This window comes from Stenella coeruleoalba (assembly GCF_951394435.1).
Source record: "Stenella coeruleoalba genome assembly, chromosome: 1".
Lineage (NCBI taxonomy): Eukaryota > Metazoa > Chordata > Mammalia > Artiodactyla > Delphinidae > Stenella > Stenella coeruleoalba.
In genome coordinates, this window is record NC_137169.1 from 36,459,996 (window position 1) to 36,479,190 (window position 19,195).

Below are 19,195 nucleotides of genomic sequence, written 5' to 3' on the forward strand. Positions count from 1 at the left end.
AAGAACTTCCTCAGGTTGATAAAAAGCATCTACAAAAAGAAATCTACAACTAACATTATACTTAATAATGAAAGACTAATGCTTTCCCCCTAAATTCAGGAACAGAGCCACTGTGTCTGCTAAAGGATTACTTCTAGCAAAAGAAAAATAATCCTAGGAGACAATTCTCTACAGGTCTTTCACGTTTCTGCATACCTTGTAAATGAAATAATTACAGTTCTTTGTTCCAGACTATCTTTCCAAGGATGTTTGTTTAGCAAAGAGTGTTGGAAAATAAAGATAGTTTCGACACTTCCCTGGTGGCGCAGTGGTTAAGAATCTGCCTGCCAATGCACGGGACACAGGTTTGATCCCTGGTTCGAGAAGATCCCACATGCCACGGAGCAACTAAGACTGTGTGCCACAACTCTTGAGCCAGCGTGACACAACTGTTGAGCCTGCGTGACACAGCTACTGAAGCCCGCGCACCTAGAACCCATGCTCCGCAACAAGAGAAGCCACCACGATGAGAAGCCCGTGCACTGCAATGAAGAATAGCCCACGCTTGCCGCAACTAGAGAAAGCCCGCGTGCAGCCACGAAGACCCAATGCAGCCATAAATAAATAAATAAACAAATAAATAAATAGATAGATAGACAAATAAATAATAATAAAGTCCATAAATTAAAAAAAAAAGAAAAGAAAGATAATTTCCCCTTTAAAGCAAAGGGCAGGCATGCTTACTGACTGCTATATAACATTCAGGTTCTCTGAAATCAGGGTTCCTCTTTGTAATAAAATCCATTGCATAAGCAGGCGTTCATCTGTGTTACTCCCATGGGACTGGGGGCAAAGGGAACTGATTCAAAAAGAGAAAACCCATATAATCAATATGAAGACTATAAAAGGAGACATCATTATCGATGGTACATTCATTAAAATGATTTTTTAATGACATAATGAAAACTTCTTGCAATATGTTTGAAAATTTAGATGAAAAGAGCAAGAAAATATAATTTACCAAAACATACTCGAGAAGTAGAAAACCCAAACTGTCCTCTAAGCATTAAAGAAAATGAATCAATAATTAATTTTTTCCATAAGACCAGAAGCTTCAGAGAATTCTATCAAACATTCAAGAAAAATTTCTAGTCTTAAACTCTTCCAGAGATTAGAAAAAGAGAGTACATCTTTTCCAAAAATCCCTTTCACAGATTTTCCTGGAGGAGCGGCCATAGCACAGGAATAGACAGCAGTCTTGGAGAGTTACAATCAGTTAAGGAGAGAGTGGCAAATGTAGCTAAGTGTACTCTGGCCTCTCTTCACATCACTTGTCCTTTTTTGTTTTTTCGGCTGCCGTTGGGTCTTCATTGTGGTACGTGGGCTTCTCGTTGCAGTGGCTTCTCTTGTTGTGGAGCGCTGGCTCAGTAGTTGAGGCACATGGGCTCAGTAGTTGTGGCTTGCGGGCTCTAGCACGCAGGCTCAGTAGTTGCGGCGCACGGGCTTAGTTGCTCTGCGGCGCGTGGGATCTTCCCAGGCCAGGGCTCGAACCCGTGTCCCCTGCATTGGCAGGCGGATTCTTAACCACTGTGCCACCAGGGAAGTCCCAGATCACTTGTCTTTTACCTTTTACTAAAGATTTTGTGGAGAGGAATGTGTGGGAGGTTGCCTTCTCATCTAAGACGGAAAGTTTCCATGGTTTCCTCTATTAGGTATGACCTTTGCTATAGTTTTTGGTAGATAGCTCTTACCACACTGAGATTCAATTTTCTCAAACTTTCTTTCTATTAAGATGATATATGTGCATTGCTAGATGGCACATTATTCCTTTTACACACTGCTAGACTCAATTTGCTAACATTTTGTGTAGAATTTTTGCATCTGTGTTCATGAGTAAGATTGCTATATAACTTCTCTAGAGCCTCACTTACAGCTGGGGGCAGGGAATCAGAGAACGCAGTTCCCAACCTACAACTTAAACTTGGAACTGCTTTCTAAAACAACAAGTTGGCTGCATCTTCTATCTCTTAACTATGCACCTCTTTATAGTTCTACACATCAGCCATTTCTCTTTGAAAACCCACATACTTACCCTTATTTAAGTAAAACCTCAAAAGACTCCACTAGCAATTCTCAAGTGTTTCTCTCCACGAAAGTCTTTGCCAAGACACAAAAGATTTCCTTAAACTGGGGAGGAACGTGTATGTGCGTACCATGCATGCCCATCCTCCCATATACTCGTTGGTCCCCCACCGTTTGTGGTGCCTTTGTACCTGCCAACAAAAACCTGTCTTCCATTGTAGAGAATGACCTCTAAACATGTTCTTACTGGGTAAAAGCTCCTGACAAGAAAATAAAAGGTGGGACTTCCCTGGTGGCGTAGTGGTTAAGAATCCACCTGCCAACGTACGGGACACGGGCTCGAGCCCTGGTCTGGGAAGATCCCACACGTCGCCGAGCAACTAAGCCCGTGCGCCACAACTAATGAGCCCGAGGGCCACAACTACTGAAGCCCCCGCGCCTAGAGCCGGTGCGCCACAACAAGAGAAGCCACCTCAAGGAGAAGCCCGCGCACTGCAACAAAGAGTAGCCCCTCTGCTTACCACAATTCGAGAAGGCCCGTGCACAGTAACAAAGACCCAACGCAGCCTTAAATAAATAGATTTTTTTAATTTTTTTAAAAAGAAAATAAAACATTAATTTTTGTTTTTCAAACAGATAATACTGTTAATATTTCTCACGTAGTCTACACTGCATTCTGGTATGCAGATGAGCTAGTCAGGGAAACAACTGTGCCCTCGAAGTAGGTGGTGAGGCCAGCGGCACTTGACTCTGCAGCTGGGGGGACAGCTCATATCTGAGCCCCGTCTTCCATGCAGCAAGCACTTGTGTTTACCCGCTGTCCTATCACACCACATTACCTGCCCGCTACCAGCTCTGCCTGTCTGGGGTTCTTTTCTCTTTACAAAAATATTCAGTCCTCTGCCATCTTCCCAGGCTCTCCCACAGCCCACCGACCCCTTTTATAGCACTTGTCACCAAACTGTTCACCGGGCACAAGACGTGTCCTATGCAGGTTGGCCGAAAGGCTGAGTCAATGCTGGATGGAATGAATGACTGCGAAGCAGCCACAGAAAATGCGCTCTTTAAATTCTAGTCCCCTCCTCCTTCCTAACCGAATCTTTCCCTCCTTTTGCTTCCACCACTTCCTAGCTGTGGTACCTTATGGCAAGTGCTTTACCTCTCTGTGCCTCATTCCCTCAAATGTCCAATAGGGATAAGTCATCATGCTGTTGCAAAATGAAGCTCCTTGGTCACAGGGATCGTCACTGGGACTCTGAAAGGAAAGCCCTCAGCACAGAGCCTAGGCAAACAAGGCCTCAATAAGGGTCCGTTAAAAGAAAGTTTCTCTAAACTGCTGTCGACCTCGCCTCCTTTCTCATTTTCTGCTACACATCCCCACCCACTTGCTCTGTCTCCCCCTCACCCCTTGTCTTTCCCCATCCTGTCTCCCTTTGAAGACCCGCCGTCCTTCCCTCCTCCAGGAAACCTTCTAGATTCCTCAAAGCCCTTTGGCGGCCCTACCTCTGTGGGGCCTCCAGCTCTTTTCAGCCTCTAAGCCTCCAACCTTCTTCCTACGGCTCTGGCTGGTTCTGTGAGTCGCAGGGGGCCTCGGCCTCCTCCTCCCTCTCCCCTTTAACCAAGAATTCGAGAAGGGCAGGTCTGAGGGGTTGCAGCCCAGCTCCCCCCACGCCTGGCACAGTGCTGGCCAGTAAGAGGTGCTAAGAAAGGTCGATAAAGAGTTGGGGGGGAGGGGGTGCTGCTTCCTTGCTAGGGCGAGGGCGGGGAGTGGAGCGGCGGGCCTCTCCAGCGCCCCTGCCTTCCCCAGCCATCGAGCTGATCAAGGACCTGGTCAACTACGACGTGTGCCCGGCGCTGCTCAAGGGCCTCGTGGCGCTGCTGATACCGTCCTTCAAGGAGACCAGCAAACAGCAGTCCCAGATCGTCAGCGGTAGGGATCCACTGAGAACGGGGTGGTGGACCCCGACGGGGCAGGGTGGAAGACGAGGACGAGGGGTCCTCCAGTCTCACGGCCACTCCTCCCTCTTCCAGACTCTTCGGTTCTGCAGCTCAGCACCCACCTGCCGTGGTTCTTGCAGCAGGCCGCGGCCGCCAAGGCCATCAGGTAAGCGGGCAGCAGGTAGTGGGCGGATGCGGCAAGCCAGGCCCCGGCGCTGCCCGCGGGCCCCCAAGAGCACTCCGGCCGCCAGAGGGTCCCACGGGGCCGCCGCAGCACGAATCCCACCCCCATCCCACGCCATCCCACCCCAGGATCCTGGCGCGAGGCAACACGAGCCTGGCCGAGGAGATGCTGCACCTGCGCGTGGTACACAGCCTCATGGCCGCCATGGGCAACACGGACCACAGCAACAGCCAGCGGGAGGCCAGCCTCACGCTAGAGGTGCGCTGGGCGGCCGGGTGGCGGGCGGCAGGGCGGCGCGGCAGGCACAGCGCGTGGGCACGGCAGTCACGCCCCCTCGCCCGCCCACGCAGTACTTTGTGCAGTTATTCCCAGTGGTGGAGGAGCACGTGCGCAGGTCCATGGGGGAGGAACTCTACAAGCTCTTCCGTGTAAGTGCTCCCGCCCCGCCGCGCCCCGCGGGACACAACAGTGCCCCTGTGCACAGCCCAGCGCACGGCCCCTACGCCTGTACACCCCACACACAGATCGGCCTCGGGGCCGGCGGCGGGAAGGACTGCCCTGGCTTGGGTTTCTCCACCTGGCACCCTTCCGTCCCCTTTCCTGCCCTTCCAGTCAGGCTAAGAGCCTGACCGCAGCCTGCAACCTCCATGTGCCCACGCCCAACTCCAAGTCCAGGCTGCCCTGGCATCCAGCCCAGTTCCCCTTGCTCCTGTCCTCAGGGCAACGCCGAGGACTTGTACAGGAGAATAGATAGCACTCAGGCGGACATCTTGGCGGCCAATGAAGTCAATGTCACCAAAGGTGAGTGGGGTGTGAGGGGGCTGGAGCAGAGGTGCGGCGGCACCCACACTCAGGCTCATCTCCCTGTCCCCAGAGCTGCATCTCAGTGGCCTCTCCGACAGCACCATGAGCTCTTACTTTGGCCATTGTAATCAGGGTCAGGTGGCCTACATCACACACTTCCAGAGGGAGGCTGTGGGAGAAAAGGAGCAACAGAGCCTCCAAGGCAAGCCAGGAAGCCCAGGCTGTGTGGCAGGGAAGCCTGGCAGGAGGAAGGAGCCAGGGCCAAGCTCCGGTTGACTCTTCTTGGCCCTTGGTGGGAGGCTGGGGATCTGCCCGCCAGAAGGGGAAAAGGAGAGCTGGCTGGGAAGGGTTCAATAAACAAACGGTCTTGCTATCTATCTGGTGTCCGTGTGTGGAGGGCAGAGGGCGATCTAGTGAGAGTTATGATGACGGGTCGGGGTGCCTCTGCTCACCAAGGTAAAACGCTGGTCTGAGGGGAAGGACCACCAACGTCGCAGAAGATTCAAGGGCACAGCCTGTGGAGCGGGCCTTACCTCAGCTCCCTGCTGGCCCCTGCGCTCTCCCCTCCAGGACACCACACCCACCTGGTTTTTCTCCTGCCTCTCCGGTTGCTTCCTTTCATTCTCTTTTGCTGATTCCTCCTCTTCAACCCAGCTTCCTTCAAGGTGGAGTGAGGCAGGACTCTGACCTGGAGCCTCTTCCCTACCTTTACACCCTGGTGATTCCATTGCTTTAAATACCACTTCTGTGCAACGACTCCCACGTTTCTACCTCATGGTGTTGTCGACGAAAAATTTAATCAGTCGATCTAAGAAAGCAATGGTAAATTTTATTTGAGCCAAATTGTGGCGTATGAGCCGGGAACAGCCTCTCGGAAAGCTTCAAGAAGTGTTCTGCCTGTGAGAGGTCAAAGCACAGTTATCCAGGGCTTTGTTCGTTAAATGACGTACACAGTGACATTCACACAATCCACATCGACACCTACAAAGCAAGTAATGGGTCAGGGGTCATCAGGGCCCCTTACAAGATCAAGGAGGAAGGTTATCTCCTAAGGAGTTATCTTGTTGATACTAGGAGAAGGTTGCTCTTTACAGTTGACCAGGTATTTCTGCCCACCGGGAGGTGGGTCGATGCATGGTGCAGATACGCAATGCACAGTAGAGGGAAGAGAGGAGGCCAAAGGGCAGAGAAAATTATTTATGTTCAAATTTTCCTTGACTCCCTTTAGAATATGCATTTGTATTTCATCAGTGTCCAAAGCTGAACTCCCAGTCCTGTGCCATCTTCCCCAACTCAACTGATGGCAACTCATCCTTCCTGCCACTCAGAACAAAATCGTGGTGTTCTCCTTGATGTCTCTCTTTAACCTCTGGATCCGTCCTGTCTGTTGACTCTACCTTCCAAATATATCCAGGATCCAACTCTGTCTCACTACCTCCATTGCTAATACTCGGGTCCAAGCCACCATCATCTCTCTTCTAGATGACTCTGCTTTCTGCCCCGTTGTCTTTGTCAGCACAGCAGCCAGAGTGGTCCTTGTAAACTTCAGATTCTGTCACTCTGCTCAGAACCTTGCAGTGCTCTCCATTTCACTGAGTAAAGCCCAAGCCCTTACTGTTACGGCCTCCAGGGTGATCTAGGCTCCCATGACTTCTGAACTCTCTCCTACTTCTCTCTCTCTTCTTCACTGGGCACCAGACACATTGGCTGTGTGGTTCTTGAAGCTGACAAAACAAGCTCCCGCTTTAGGGCTTTTGTGCAGACTTTTCTGCTGAACACTTGAGAGAGGTCCTCTTCCTAGAACCCTCACCCCAGGTGTCTGCATGGCTAACTCCATGACCTCCTTTCAACTCTTTACACAAAAGGTATCTTCTCAGGACTTACCTGGTGGTGCAGTGGATAAGACTCCGTGCTCCCAATACAGGGGGCCGGGGTTTGATCCCTGCTCCGGGACCTAGATCCCACATGCTGCAACTAAGGGTTCTCATGCCGTAGTTAAAGATCATGCGTGCCGCAGTTCAGACCTGGCTCAGCCAAATAAATAGATATTTTTCAAAATAAATAAATAAAAAGTAAAACTTAAGTATAATACAAATATCCAAAACAAATATACTTACATAAAATTTATTACTATACATTTATTCTCCCCCAACTTGTTATTTCCAAAAGTTCAAAACTACAACAAGTTGAAAGAATGAGTACCTATGACACATTTTCTTTTTCTCTCTCTGTTTACTGGGCTTTTTGAAAGTTTCAGATGTCATGACATTTCACTGCTAAATATTTCACATTACGTGTCTACTAAGAATAAGGCCGTTCTCCTACATAATTACTATATCAGTATTGTGGTAGTGTGAGTCGTAGCCTCCAAATACATCCACATCCTGATCCCAGGAACCTGTAGATATGTTACTTCACACGGTAAAAGGGATTGTGCAGGTGTGATTAAGGATCTTGAGATGGGGAGATTCTCCTGGATTATCTAGGTGGGCCCCAGGTAATTACGAGGCTCTTTATACGGCAGGAGGATCCAGAGTTAGGAGACGACACGACAGAAGCAAGAGATTTGGACTGCAAGGAAGGGGTCACAGGCCAAGGAATGAAGCCAGCTTTCTAAAGGCAAGGGAACAGATTCTCCCTTGAAACCTCTAGAAAGAATGCAGCCCTGTCAACACCTTAATTCTAGACTCCTGCCGTCCAGAAGTTGTTTTAAGTCACTAAGCGTGTGATAATTTGTTACAGCAGCAAGAAAACAAATACAATTATTAATTGAATACTGTCACGTGAAATAGAGTACACACTAAAATTTCCACAAAGGCACCAAAAGTGTACCTTCTGCTTTCTTCCTGCCTTCCTTTCCTGGGTGTGTTATTGGGTTTTGTTCAGGATTCAGTTAAGGTTTGTATATTGCATTTGATTGTCATGCAGTATAAGCTTTTTCTTGTCTGTTTAACTTATATATTGTATTCATTTTGGGCTGTGTTGGGTCTTCCTTGCGGTGCGCAGGCTTCTCACTGCGGTGGCTTCTCTTGTTGCCGAGCACGGGCTCTAGGTGAGCGGGCTTCAGTGCTTGTGGCACTCGGGCTCAGTAGTTGTGCTGCCCGGGCTTAGTTGCTCCGCGGCATGGGGGATCTTCCGGGACCAATGCTCGAACCCGTGTCCCCTGCAGTGAGAGGCGGATTCTTAACCCCTGTACCACCGGGGAAGCCCTAAGCTTACTTCTAAAATTAAAATTTAGAGCAATTACTTGCGGTCTTCATCCACATTAGAAACTGGAAAACTACAGATGATCTTGAGCATTGCCTTTCCTTTTTTTTTTCTTTTTTCTTTGTTTCTTGTTTTTTTTTTTCCACCGCGCCGAGTGGCCTGCTGGGTTTCAGTTCCCCAACCGGGATCAAACCCGCGCCCCCTGCCGTGGAAGCATGGAGCCCTAACCACTGGTCCAGGGATTGCCAGGGAATTCCTCGAATTTCTTATTTTTAACAGTTCTAGTTTGAAGGCTAAACTACCTCATCAGAAAGTGTATATTTGAATGTTTATCATACAAACATCGACCAACTATACTTCAATTTTTTTGAAGCTTTTACAAAAGCCAAGTTACACAAGTGCAGCAGTTAGAACCACAATCCCAGAGAGGTGGGTCTCCCCGGAAGTGCTCACGTACTGCTTTGAACAATCCTTTGCAAACACATGTGCCCAAACCTGAACTTGAATTCACGACCTAACCAAAGCCAGGTTAAGTGGATAATCTACAGCGAGCAACCGTCTACTGAACGACTGACTGCTCTGTGCCAGGCCGCGTGCCGTGCACGAGAAGCAGTTCAACTTTATTATGCCTGGTGCTCTCCAAGAAGATAAACCCGAAGCGCTAGGAACAAAGCGCGTTTTTAAGCTCTGTGAGTATTTGAATTCCTTATAACTTGTGGGGCCGCTCGCGCTTAGAAAGTGGGGGGTCACTTCTCCTGCGCCTCTTTCTCTTCCTTCCCCGGCGCTGCCTTCCTCAAACCAGGAACGATACCTCCTCCTCAGAACACCATGCGCACTCCACGAGCACCAGTTGCCCCGTCCACACGAAGCTCGCCTCCTGAAGACAACCTCAGAGAAACATGACACAACACCTTGCTCTCACCGAGGACTGCAGTTGTTTGAACAGCTCGCCACTGTATTATACTGCTCCGCCAACCAGGTTGATTCTAGGCGCTTGCCCGGATTCCGAAATCACACGTATGTCACACTAGCAAACCATCACAAAAACGGCCTACAGCCAAGTACAAAACAGTGTTGCCACTCTTTGCAGCGTGTAACGCTACCAACACAAATCCACCAAAATACAAAACATTTCTTCTTTTTGCACAAATTTATTAGCCTTGAATAAAACAAAGCCTCAAAAAATTGGGTAGAAACTCGGAATTGTTTCTCTCCACGGAAATCTTTAGTAAAAGGCGAAAGATTTATGCGTTCTGAAGAGAAACCAGAGTATGCCGTCATAGTCGCTCACACAGTCCTCGGCTAACTGGAAGTCCCAAAACACCAACGGTAACTATTTACCCGCAAACAACCAGTGAGTTCTGCAATTATTTCACACACCTCTGTGAAAATATCCTGATTTCGAGTGGGGGCGGGAGTCAAAAGAAATAGAAGGCTAGAGCCTTTTGAAAGTAGGCAAGATCCCGTTTGCAATGCATTGTGGGTATGTAAATGAAGCTGAGTCACCAACCTCGCGCTTCGGCAAATGCCTTCATTAGTTTTCCTGCTCGGTCTAGAGCCACCACCAGGGGGCGTGGCAGAAACCAGATAGGAATATAGTCCAACCAGAAAGTCTTGTTTTATTTTGTTTTGTTTTTATTAAGGGACGACATTTATTCCTTTTCCAAATGTTACAGTAACACCAGGGGGAAGAAAATGGTTTTAGCAGTTAGGGAAAAAAAAACTGCAAATCTGGGGTTTAGCTGTTAAAAGTTATTTACAACAATGTGCGGGGAGGGAAGAAAAGAAGTTGTTTCACATCACAGGTCTCCCCACAGCCCCAAAGCTTAATACTTGCTTACAAGGCAAAAAAGAGACAGTTGATTCACAAGCTGGAGGTTGGAACTTGAGTAAGACATTTAGAAAAACCTAGACAAGGGCAGTGTCCATCCCCGCCCAGGTGCCACTGCAGGCACAGCACAAGAGACTACAAACAGCAGGGGAACGTGGACACTCAGGGTTTGGGAGTGTAGGCACCCCCACCTCTGGCTCAGGGATTTGGGGAGTAAACACAACCTACTTGGAGAAGAATTGGGGAAGACAACCAGCAAACTGCCTTCTGCGTGGCTGGGAAAGGGAAGGAGGTAGGGCCAGGGGCAGGAGAATTTCACATCACTAACCTAACTTGGGAAACTGCAAGGGACCATCTTCAACTGGCCTTAAGAGCAAGAGCAGATGGATGATGGTGTTGCCGAAATATCAGCTTGCCTGTGCACCAATGCCGAACAGAAATACGGAGACAGAGATTTTGGAGGAAGAGAGAGATGGCTTTATTTTTCTGCCAGGCAGAAAGGAAGACACAGCAGGCTAGCGCCTGAAGAACTGTGCCCCCATCTCCTTCGGGAATAGGAAAAGATTTTATATGTGGGGCTCGCAGTCTGGCATATATGATAAGGATCAAAATACTGAGGGTCTTGCATTCTTCTTCTTCCTGCGTTATTTCAAAACAGTCACTGCTGGCATCAGGCAGCCCGGTAACTGCGTCGGTGCGTTTCGGGGATGTTGGCCTGAGTGACCTTCTTTCTGAAATGCAAATGTTACAGGGGATGATTTGCTACAAGGCAGTGCAGGATGTAATTCACATAGTGTTAAAGAGTCATAGGTTTGGGATGTCCCTGGTGGCACAGTGGTTAAGAATCCACCTGCCGGGCTTCCCTGGTCCCGCAATGGTTGAGAGTCCGCCTGCAGATGCAGCGGACACGTGTTCGTGCCCCGGTCCGGGAAGATTCCGCATGCCGCGGAGCGGCTAGGCCCGTGAGCCATGGCCGTTGAGCCTGCGCGTCCGGAGCCTGTGCTCCGCAACGGGAGAGGCCACAACAGTGAGAGGCCCGCGTACCACAAAAAGAAAAAAAAAAAAAAAAATCCACCTGCCAATGCAGGGGACACGGGTTCGAACCCTGGCCCGGTAAGTTCCCACATGCCAAGGAGCAACTCAGCCGGTGTGCCACAACAACTGAGCCCAAATGCCACAACTCCAGATGCCCGCGTGCCTAGAGGCCGTGCTCTGCAACAAGAGAAGCCACCCAATGAGAAGCCCGTGCACTTCAACGAAGAGTAGCCCCCGCTCGCCGCAACTAGAGAAACCCCGCGCGCAACAACGAAAAACCAATGCAGCCATACATAGTAAATAAGTAAATAATAATGTCCATAAATTAAAAAGAAAAGAAAAGAAAAGAAAGACACTTTCCACTTTAGAGCAAAGGGCAGGCATGCTTACTGACTGCTATAAAACATTCAGGTTCTCTGAAATCAGGGTTCCTCTTTGTAATAAAATCCATTGCATAAGCAGGCGTTCATCTGTGTTACTCCCATTGGACTTGGGGGCAAAGGGAACTGATTCAAAAAGAGAAAACCCATATAATCAATATGAAGACTATAAAAGGAGACATCATTATAGATGGTATATTCATTAAAATGATTTTTTTAATGACATAATGAAAACTTCTTGCAATATGTTTGAAACTTTAGACGAAAACAGCGAGAAAATATAATTTACCAAAACATACTCAAGAAGTAGAAAACCCAAAGTGTCCTCTAACCATTAAAGGAATCAGTAATTAATTTTTTCCATAAGATCAGAAGCTTCAGAGAATTCAATCAAACATTCAAGAAAACATTCTAGTCTTAAACTCTTCCAGAGATTAGAAAAAGAGAGTACATCTTTTCCAAAAATCCCTTTCACAGATTTTCCTGGAGGAGCGGCCATAGCACAGGAATAGACAGCAGTCTTGGAGAGTTACAATCAGTTAAGGAGAGAGTGGCAAATGTAGCTAAGTGTACTCTGGTCTCTCTTCACATCACTCGTCCTTTTTTGTTTTTTCGGCTGCCGTTGGGTCTTCGTTGTGGTACGTGGGCTTCTAGTTGCAGTGGCTTCTCTTGTTGTGGAGCGCTGGCTCAGTAGTTGAGGCACGTGGGCTCAGCAGTTGTGGCTTGCAGGCTCTAGCACGCAGGCTCAGTAGTTGTGGCACACGGGCTTAGTTGCTCCGCGGGGCGTGGGATCTTCCCAGGCCAGGGCTCGAATCCGTGTCCCCTGCATTGGCAGGCGGATTCTTAACCACTGTGCCACCAGGGAAGTCCCAGATCACTTGTCTTTTACCTTTTACTAAAGATTTTGTGGAGAGGAATGTGTGGGACGTTGCCTTCTCATCTAAGACGGAAAGTTTCCAAGGTTTCATCTATTGGGTATGACCTTTGCTATAGTTTTTGGTAGATAGCTCTTACCACACTGAGATTCAATTTTCTCAAACTTTCTTTCTATTAAGATGATATATGTGCATTGCTAGATGGCACATTATTCCTTTTACACACTGCTAGACTCAATTTGCTAATATTTTGTGTAGAATTTTTGCATCTGTGTTCATGAGTAAGATTGCTATATAACTTCTCTAGAGCCTCACTTACAGCTGGGGGCAGGGAATCAGAGAACGCAGTTCCCAACCTACAACTTAAACTTGGAACGGCTTTCTAAAACAACAAGTTAACTACGAACCTCTTTATAGTTCTACACATCAGCCATTTGTCTTTGAAATCCCACATACTTACCCTTATTTAAGTAAAACCACAAAAGATTCCACTACCAATTCTCAAGTGTTTATCTCCACGAAAGTCTTTGCCAAGACACAAAAGATTTCCTTAAACTGGGGAGGAATGTGTATGTGTGTACCATGCATGCCCATCCTCCCATATACTCGTTGGTCCCCCAACGTTTGTGGTGCCTTTGTACCTACCAACAAAAACTTGTCTTCCATTGTAGAGAATGACCCCTAAACATGTTCTTACTGGGTAAAAGCTCCTGACAAGAAAATAAAAGGTGGGACTTCCCTGGTGGCGTAGTGGTTAAGAATCCACCTGCCAACGTACGGGACACGGGCTCGAGCCCTGGTCCGGGAATATCCCACATGTCGCCGAGCAACTAAGCCCGTGCACCACAACTACTGAGCACGAGGGCCACAACTACTGTAGGCCCCGCACCTAGAGCCGGTGCGCCACAACAAGAGAAGCCACCTCAAGGAGAAGCCCGTGCACTGCCACAAAGAGTAGCCCCTCTGCTTACCGCAACTCGAGAAGGCCCGTGCACAGTAACAAAGACCCAACGCAGCCTTAAATAAATAGATTTTTTAAATTTTCTTAAAAAGAAAATAGAACATTATTTTTTGTTTTTCAAACAGATAATACTGTTAATATTTCTCACGTAGTCTACACTGCATTCTGGTATGCAGATGAGCTAGTCAGGGAAACAACTGTGCCCTCGAAGTAGGTGGAGAGGCCAGCGGCACTTGACTCTGCAGCTGGGGGGACAGCTCATTTCTAAGCCCCGTCTTCCATGCAGCAAGCACTTGTGTTTACCCGCTGTCCTATCACACCACATTACCTGCCCGCTACCAGCTCTGCCTGTCTGGGGTTCTTTTCTCTTTACAAAAATATTCAGTCCTCTGCCATCTTCCCAGGCTCTCCCACAGCCCACCGACCCCTTTTATAGCACTTGTCACCAAACTGTTCGCCGGGCACAAGACGCGTCCTATGCAGGTTGACCGAAAGGCTGAGTCAATGCTGGATGGAATGAATGACTGCGAAGCAGCCACAGAAAATGCCCTCTTTAAATTCTAGTCCCCTCCTCCTTCCTAAGCGAATCTTTCCCTCCTTTTGCTTCCACCACTTCCTAGCTGTGGTACCTTATGGCAAGTGCTTTACCTCTCTGTGCCTCATTCCCTCAAATGTCCAATAGGGATAAGTCATCATGCTGTTGCAAAATGAAGCTCCTTGGTCACAGGGATCGTCACTGGGACTCTGAAAGGAAAGCCCTCAGCACAGAGCCTAGGCAAACAAGGCCTCAATAAGGGTCCATCAGAAAGGAAAGTTTCTCTAAACTGCTGTCGACCTCGCCTCCTTTCTCATTTTCTGCTACACATCCCCACTCACTTCCTCTGTCTCCCCCTCACCCCTTGTCTTTCCCCATCCTGTCTCCCTGTGAAGACCCGCCGTCCTTCCCTCCTCCAGGAAACCTTCTAGATTCCTCAAAGCCCTTTGGCGGCCCTACCTCTGTGGGGCCTCCAGCTCTTTTCAGCCTCTAAGCCTCCAACCTTCTTCCTCCGGCTCCGGCTGGTTCTGTGAGTCGCAGGGGGCCTCGGCCTCCTCCTCCCTCTCCCCTTTAACCAAGAGCTCAAGAAGGGCAGGACTGAGGGGTCGCCGGCCCAGCTCCCCCCACGCCTGGCACAGTGCTGGCCAGTAAGAGGTGCTAAGAAAGGTCGATAAAGAGTTGGGGGGGAGGGGGTGCTGCTTCCTTGCGAGGGCGAGGGCGGGGAGTGGAGCGGCGGGCCTCTCCAGCGCCCCTGCCTTCCCCAGCCATCGAGCTGATCAAGGACCTGGTCAACTACGACGTGTGCCCGGCGCTGCTCAAGGGTCTCGTGGCGCTGCTGATACCGTCCTTCAAGGAGACCAGCAAACAGCAGTCCCAGATCGTCAGCGGTAGGGATCCACTGAGAACGGGGTGGTGGACCCCGACGGGGCAGGGTGGAAGATGAGGGCGAGGGGTCCTCCAGCCTCACGGCCACTCCTCCCTCTTCCAGACTCTTCGGTTCTGCAGCTCAGCACCCACCTGCCGTGGTTCTTGCAGCAGGCCGCGGCCGCCAACGCCACCGGGTAAGCGGGCAGCAGGTAGTGGGCGGATGCGGCAAGCCAGGCCCCGGCGCTGCCCACGGGCCCCCAAGAGCGCTCCGGCCGCCAGAGGGTCCCACGGGGCCGCCACAGCACGAATCCCACCCCCACCCGACGCCACCCACGCCCAGGATCCTGGCGCGAGGCAACACGAGCCTGGCCGAGGACATGCTGCACCTGCGCGTGGTGCACAGCCTCATGGCCGCCATGGGCAACACGGACCACAGCAACGGCCAGCGGCAGGCCAGCCTCACGCTAGAGGTGCGCTGGGCGGCCGGGTGGCGGGCGGCAGGGCGGCGCGGCAGGCACAGCGCGTGGGCACGGCAGTCACGCCCCCTCGCCCGCCCACGCAGTACTTTGTGCAGTTATTCCCAGTGGTGGAGGAGCACGTGCGCAGGTCCATGGGGGAGGAACTCTACAAACTCTTCCGTGTAAGTAATCCCGCCCCGCCGCGCCCCGCGGGACACAACAGTGCCCCTGTACACAGCCCAGCGCACAGCCCCTCCCCTTGTACACCCCACACACAGATCGGCCTCGGGGCCGGCTGCGGGAAGGACTGCCCTGGCTTGGGTTTCTCCACCTGGCACCCTTCCGTCCCCTTTCCTGCCCTTCCAGTCAGGTTAAGAGCCTGACCGCAGCCTGCAACCTCCATGTGCCCACGCCCAACTCCAAGTCCAGGCTGCCCTGGCATCCAGCCCAGTTCCCCTTGCTCCTGTCCTCAGGGCAACGCCGAGGACTTGTACAGGAGAATAGATAGCACTCAGGCGGACATCTTGGCGGCCAATGAAGTCAATGTCACCAAAGGTGAGTGGGGTGTGAGGGGGCTTGGAGCAGAGGTGCGGTGGCACCCACACTCAGGCTCATCTCCCTGTCCCCAGAGCTGCATCTCAGTGGCCTCTCCGACAGCACCATGAGCTTTTGCTTTGGCCATTGTAATCAGGGTCAGGTGGCCTACATCACACACTTCCAGAGGGAGGCTGTGGGAGAAAAGGAGCAACAGAGCCTCCAAGGCAAGCCAGGAAGCCCAGGCTGTGTGGCAGGGAAGCCTGGCAGGAGGAAGGAGCCAGGGCCAAGCTCCGGTTGACTCTTCTTGGCCCTTGGTGGGAGGCTGGGGATCTGCCCGCCAGAAGGGGAAAAGGAGAGCTGGCTGGGAAGGGTTCAATAAACAAACGGTCTTGCTATCTATCTGGTGTCCGTGTGTGGAGGGCAGAGGGCGATCTAGTGAGAGTTATGATGACGGGTCGGGGTGCCTCTGCTCACCAAGGAAAAACGCTGGTCTGAGGGGAAGGACCACCAACGTCGCAGAAGATTCAAGGGCACAGCCTGTGGAGCGGGCCTTACCTCAGCTCCCTGCTGGCCCCTGCGCTCTCCCCTCCAGGACACCACACCCACCCGGTTTTTCTCCTGCCTCTCCAGTTGCTTCCTTTCATTCTCTTTTGCTGATTCCTCCTCTTCAACCCAGCTTCCTTCAAGGTGGAGTGAGGCAGGACTCTGACCTGGAGCCTCTTCCCTACCTTTACACCCTGGTGATTCCATTGCTTTAAATACCACTTCTGTGCAACGACTCCCACGTTTCTACCTCATGGTGTTGTCGACGAAAAATTTAATCAGTCGATCTAAGAAAGCAATGGTAAATTTTATTTGAGCCAAATTGTGGCGTATGAGCCGGGAACAGCCTCTCGGAAAGCTTCAAGAAGTGTTCTGCCTGTGAGAGGTCAAAGCACAGTTATCCAGGGCTTTGTTCGTTAAATGACGTACACAGTGACATTCACACAATCCACATCGACACCTACAAAGCAAGTAATGGGTCAGGGGTCATCAGGGCCCCTTACAAGATCAAGGAGGAAGGTTATCTCCTAAGGAGTTATCTTGTTGATACTAGGAGAAGGTTGCTCTTTACAGTTGACCAGGTATTTCTGCCCACCGGGAGGTGGGTCGATGCATGGTGCAGATACGCAATGCACAGTAGAGGGAAGAGAGGAGGCCAAAGGGCAGAGAAAATTATTTATGTTCAAATTTTCCTTGACTCCCTTTAGAATATGCATTTGTATTTCATCAGTGTCCAAAGCTGAACTCCCAGTCCTGTGCCATCTTCCCCAACTCAACTGATGGCAACTCATCCTTCCTGCCACTCAGAACAAAATCGTGGTGTTCTCCTTGATGTCTCTCTTTAACCTCTGGATCCATCCTGTCTGTTGACTCTACCTTCCAAATATATCCAGGATCCAACTATGTCTCACTACCTCCATTGCTAATACTCGGGTCCAAGCCACCATCATCTCTCTTCTAGATGACTCTGCTTTCTGCCCCATTCTCTTTGTCAGCACAGCAGCCAGAGTGGTCCTGTAAACTTCAGATTCTGTCACTCTGCTCAGAACCTTGCAGGGCTCTCCATTTCACTGAGTAAAGCCCAAGCCCTTACTCTTACGGCCTCCAGGGTGATCTAGGATCCCATGACTTCTGAACTCTCTCCTACTTCTCTCTCTCTTCTTCACTGGGCACCAGACACATTGGCTGTGTGGTTCTTGAAGCTGACAAAACAAGCTCCCGCTTTAGGGCTTTTGTGCAGACTTTTCTGCTGAACACTTGAGAGAGGTCCTCTTCCTAGAATTCTCATCCCAGGTGTCTGCATGGCTAACTCCATGAATTCCTTTCAACTCTTTACACAAAAGGTATCTTCTCAGGACTTACCTGGTGGTGCAGTGTATCAGACTCCGTGCTCCCAATACAGGGGGCCAGGGTTCGATCCCTGGTCAGGGAACTAGATCCCATGTGCATGCCACAACTAAGGCACTGGTGAGCCACAACTAAGGAGCCCGCCTGCCACAACTAAGACCCGGTGCAACCAAAAAAATAATTTTTTAAAAAAACAAAGTTATCTTCGAGGGGGGGGTTACCCTATTTTAAGTCGCGTCCCACACTACCAACCCCTATATTCTGACCCCCAACCACTACCACTGCTGGTTTTTCCATAGCACTTATTTATGTGTTATTTATTTATTGGGTGTCTCCCCACCTGAATGTAAGCTCCAGCAGGGCAGGGATATTTGTTTTCATTACTGATATGTCCCAAATGCTGAGAACAATGCCTGGCACATATGAATGAACGACCGAGTTACTGTGAGGGCATTGTCCCTCAAAGTCAGAGGACATGAAGTTAGATGGCAGTAATTCTGCAGCGTGCCACAAGAGGGCATCACCGGCCCTGATCTTGTTGGTCAGAGGCAGCGTAACTTACCCCAAACTGGGATTTTGAGCCTCAGCTTTCCTCTATTTGGGCGGAGGGAGGAGAGAAAAGCTCAGGAAATATCGGTATGTTTTCCATAAAGCTAAATGGATATCCTGTTTTAAAGACGTGTCCTGTCCTTTGCTGTGAAGTCACTCTTACTGTTTTTAGTCTTGGAATGGCCTTTCTGTAGAATTATGATTTTAAAAATCAGTACCCCAGAAATTTTTTGGAAATTTTAATAATTGGAAAATCCAAAACTCTGGAAACCGCTGGTCTAAGACGATAACTCTTTAATAACAATGGAGCTTTAAAAAATGAAATCTTAAGGGACTTCCTTGGTGGTCCAGGGGCTAAGACTCCACGCTTCCAATGCAGAGGGGCCCAGGTTCGATCCCTGGTCAGGGACCTAGATCCCACATGCTGCAACTAAGGGTTCTCATGCCGTAGCTAAAGATCATGCGTGCCGCAGTTCAGACCTGGCTCAGCCAAATAAATAAATATTTTTCAAAATAAATAAATAAAAAGGAAATCTTAAGTATCATACAAATATCCAAAACAAATATACGTTACATGAAATCTATTACTATACATTTATTCTCCCCCAATTTGTTATTTCCAAATGTTCAGAACTACAACAAGTTGAAAGAATGAGTACCTATGACACATTTTCTTTTTCTCTCTCTGTTTACTGGGCTTTTTGAAAGTTTCAGATATCATGACATTTCACTGCTAAATATTTCACATTACGTGTCTACTAAGAATAAGGCCGTTCTCCTACATAATTACTATATCAGTATTGTGGTAGTGTGAGTTATAGCCTCCAAATACATCCACATCCTGATCCCAGGAACCTGTAGATATGTTACTTCACACGGTAAAAGGGATTGTGCAGGTGTGATTAAGGATCTTGAGATGGGGAGATTCTCCTGGATTATCTAGGTGGGCCCCAGGTAATTACGAGGCTCCTTATACGGCAGGAGGATCCAGAGTTAGGGGATTACACGACAGAAGCAAGAGATTTGGACTGCAAGGAAGGGGTCACAGGCCAAGGAATGAAGCCAGCTTTCTTAAAGGTAAGG

General features: G+C 49.5%; 2 protein-coding genes across 2 annotated transcripts in view; both read left to right on the forward strand.

The window, feature by feature from the left end:
• Positions 1 to 5,296, forward strand: part of ARMH1 (armadillo like helical domain containing 1) — a 47,500-nt gene extending 42,204 nt beyond the window's left edge. Inside the window, exons 8-13 of the mRNA XM_079917561.1 lie at positions 3,869 to 3,991; positions 4,093 to 4,165; positions 4,312 to 4,441; positions 4,534 to 4,611; positions 4,903 to 4,984; positions 5,058 to 5,296. Of these exons, the coding sequence (XP_079773687.1) occupies positions 3,869 to 3,991; positions 4,093 to 4,165; positions 4,312 to 4,441; positions 4,534 to 4,611; positions 4,903 to 4,984; positions 5,058 to 5,263 (692 nt within the window). The 3' untranslated portion in view covers positions 5,264 to 5,296. The remainder of the gene's footprint in view (positions 1 to 3,868; positions 3,992 to 4,092; positions 4,166 to 4,311; positions 4,442 to 4,533; positions 4,612 to 4,902; positions 4,985 to 5,057) is intronic.
• A 116-nt stretch (positions 5,297 to 5,412) lies between these two features.
• Positions 5,413 to 15,971, forward strand: LOC307192594 (armadillo-like helical domain containing protein 1; the record flags this gene model as incomplete). The annotated part of the gene is made up of 7 exons (XM_079933663.1): positions 5,413 to 5,443; positions 14,576 to 14,632; positions 14,665 to 14,698; positions 14,800 to 15,148; positions 15,241 to 15,318; positions 15,610 to 15,691; positions 15,766 to 15,971. The coding sequence occupies 7 exons, from the start codon at positions 5,413 to 5,415 to the stop codon at positions 15,969 to 15,971; spliced, it is 837 nt and encodes a 278-aa protein (XP_079789789.1).
• Between the last annotated feature and the right edge of the window lie 3,224 nt (positions 15,972 to 19,195).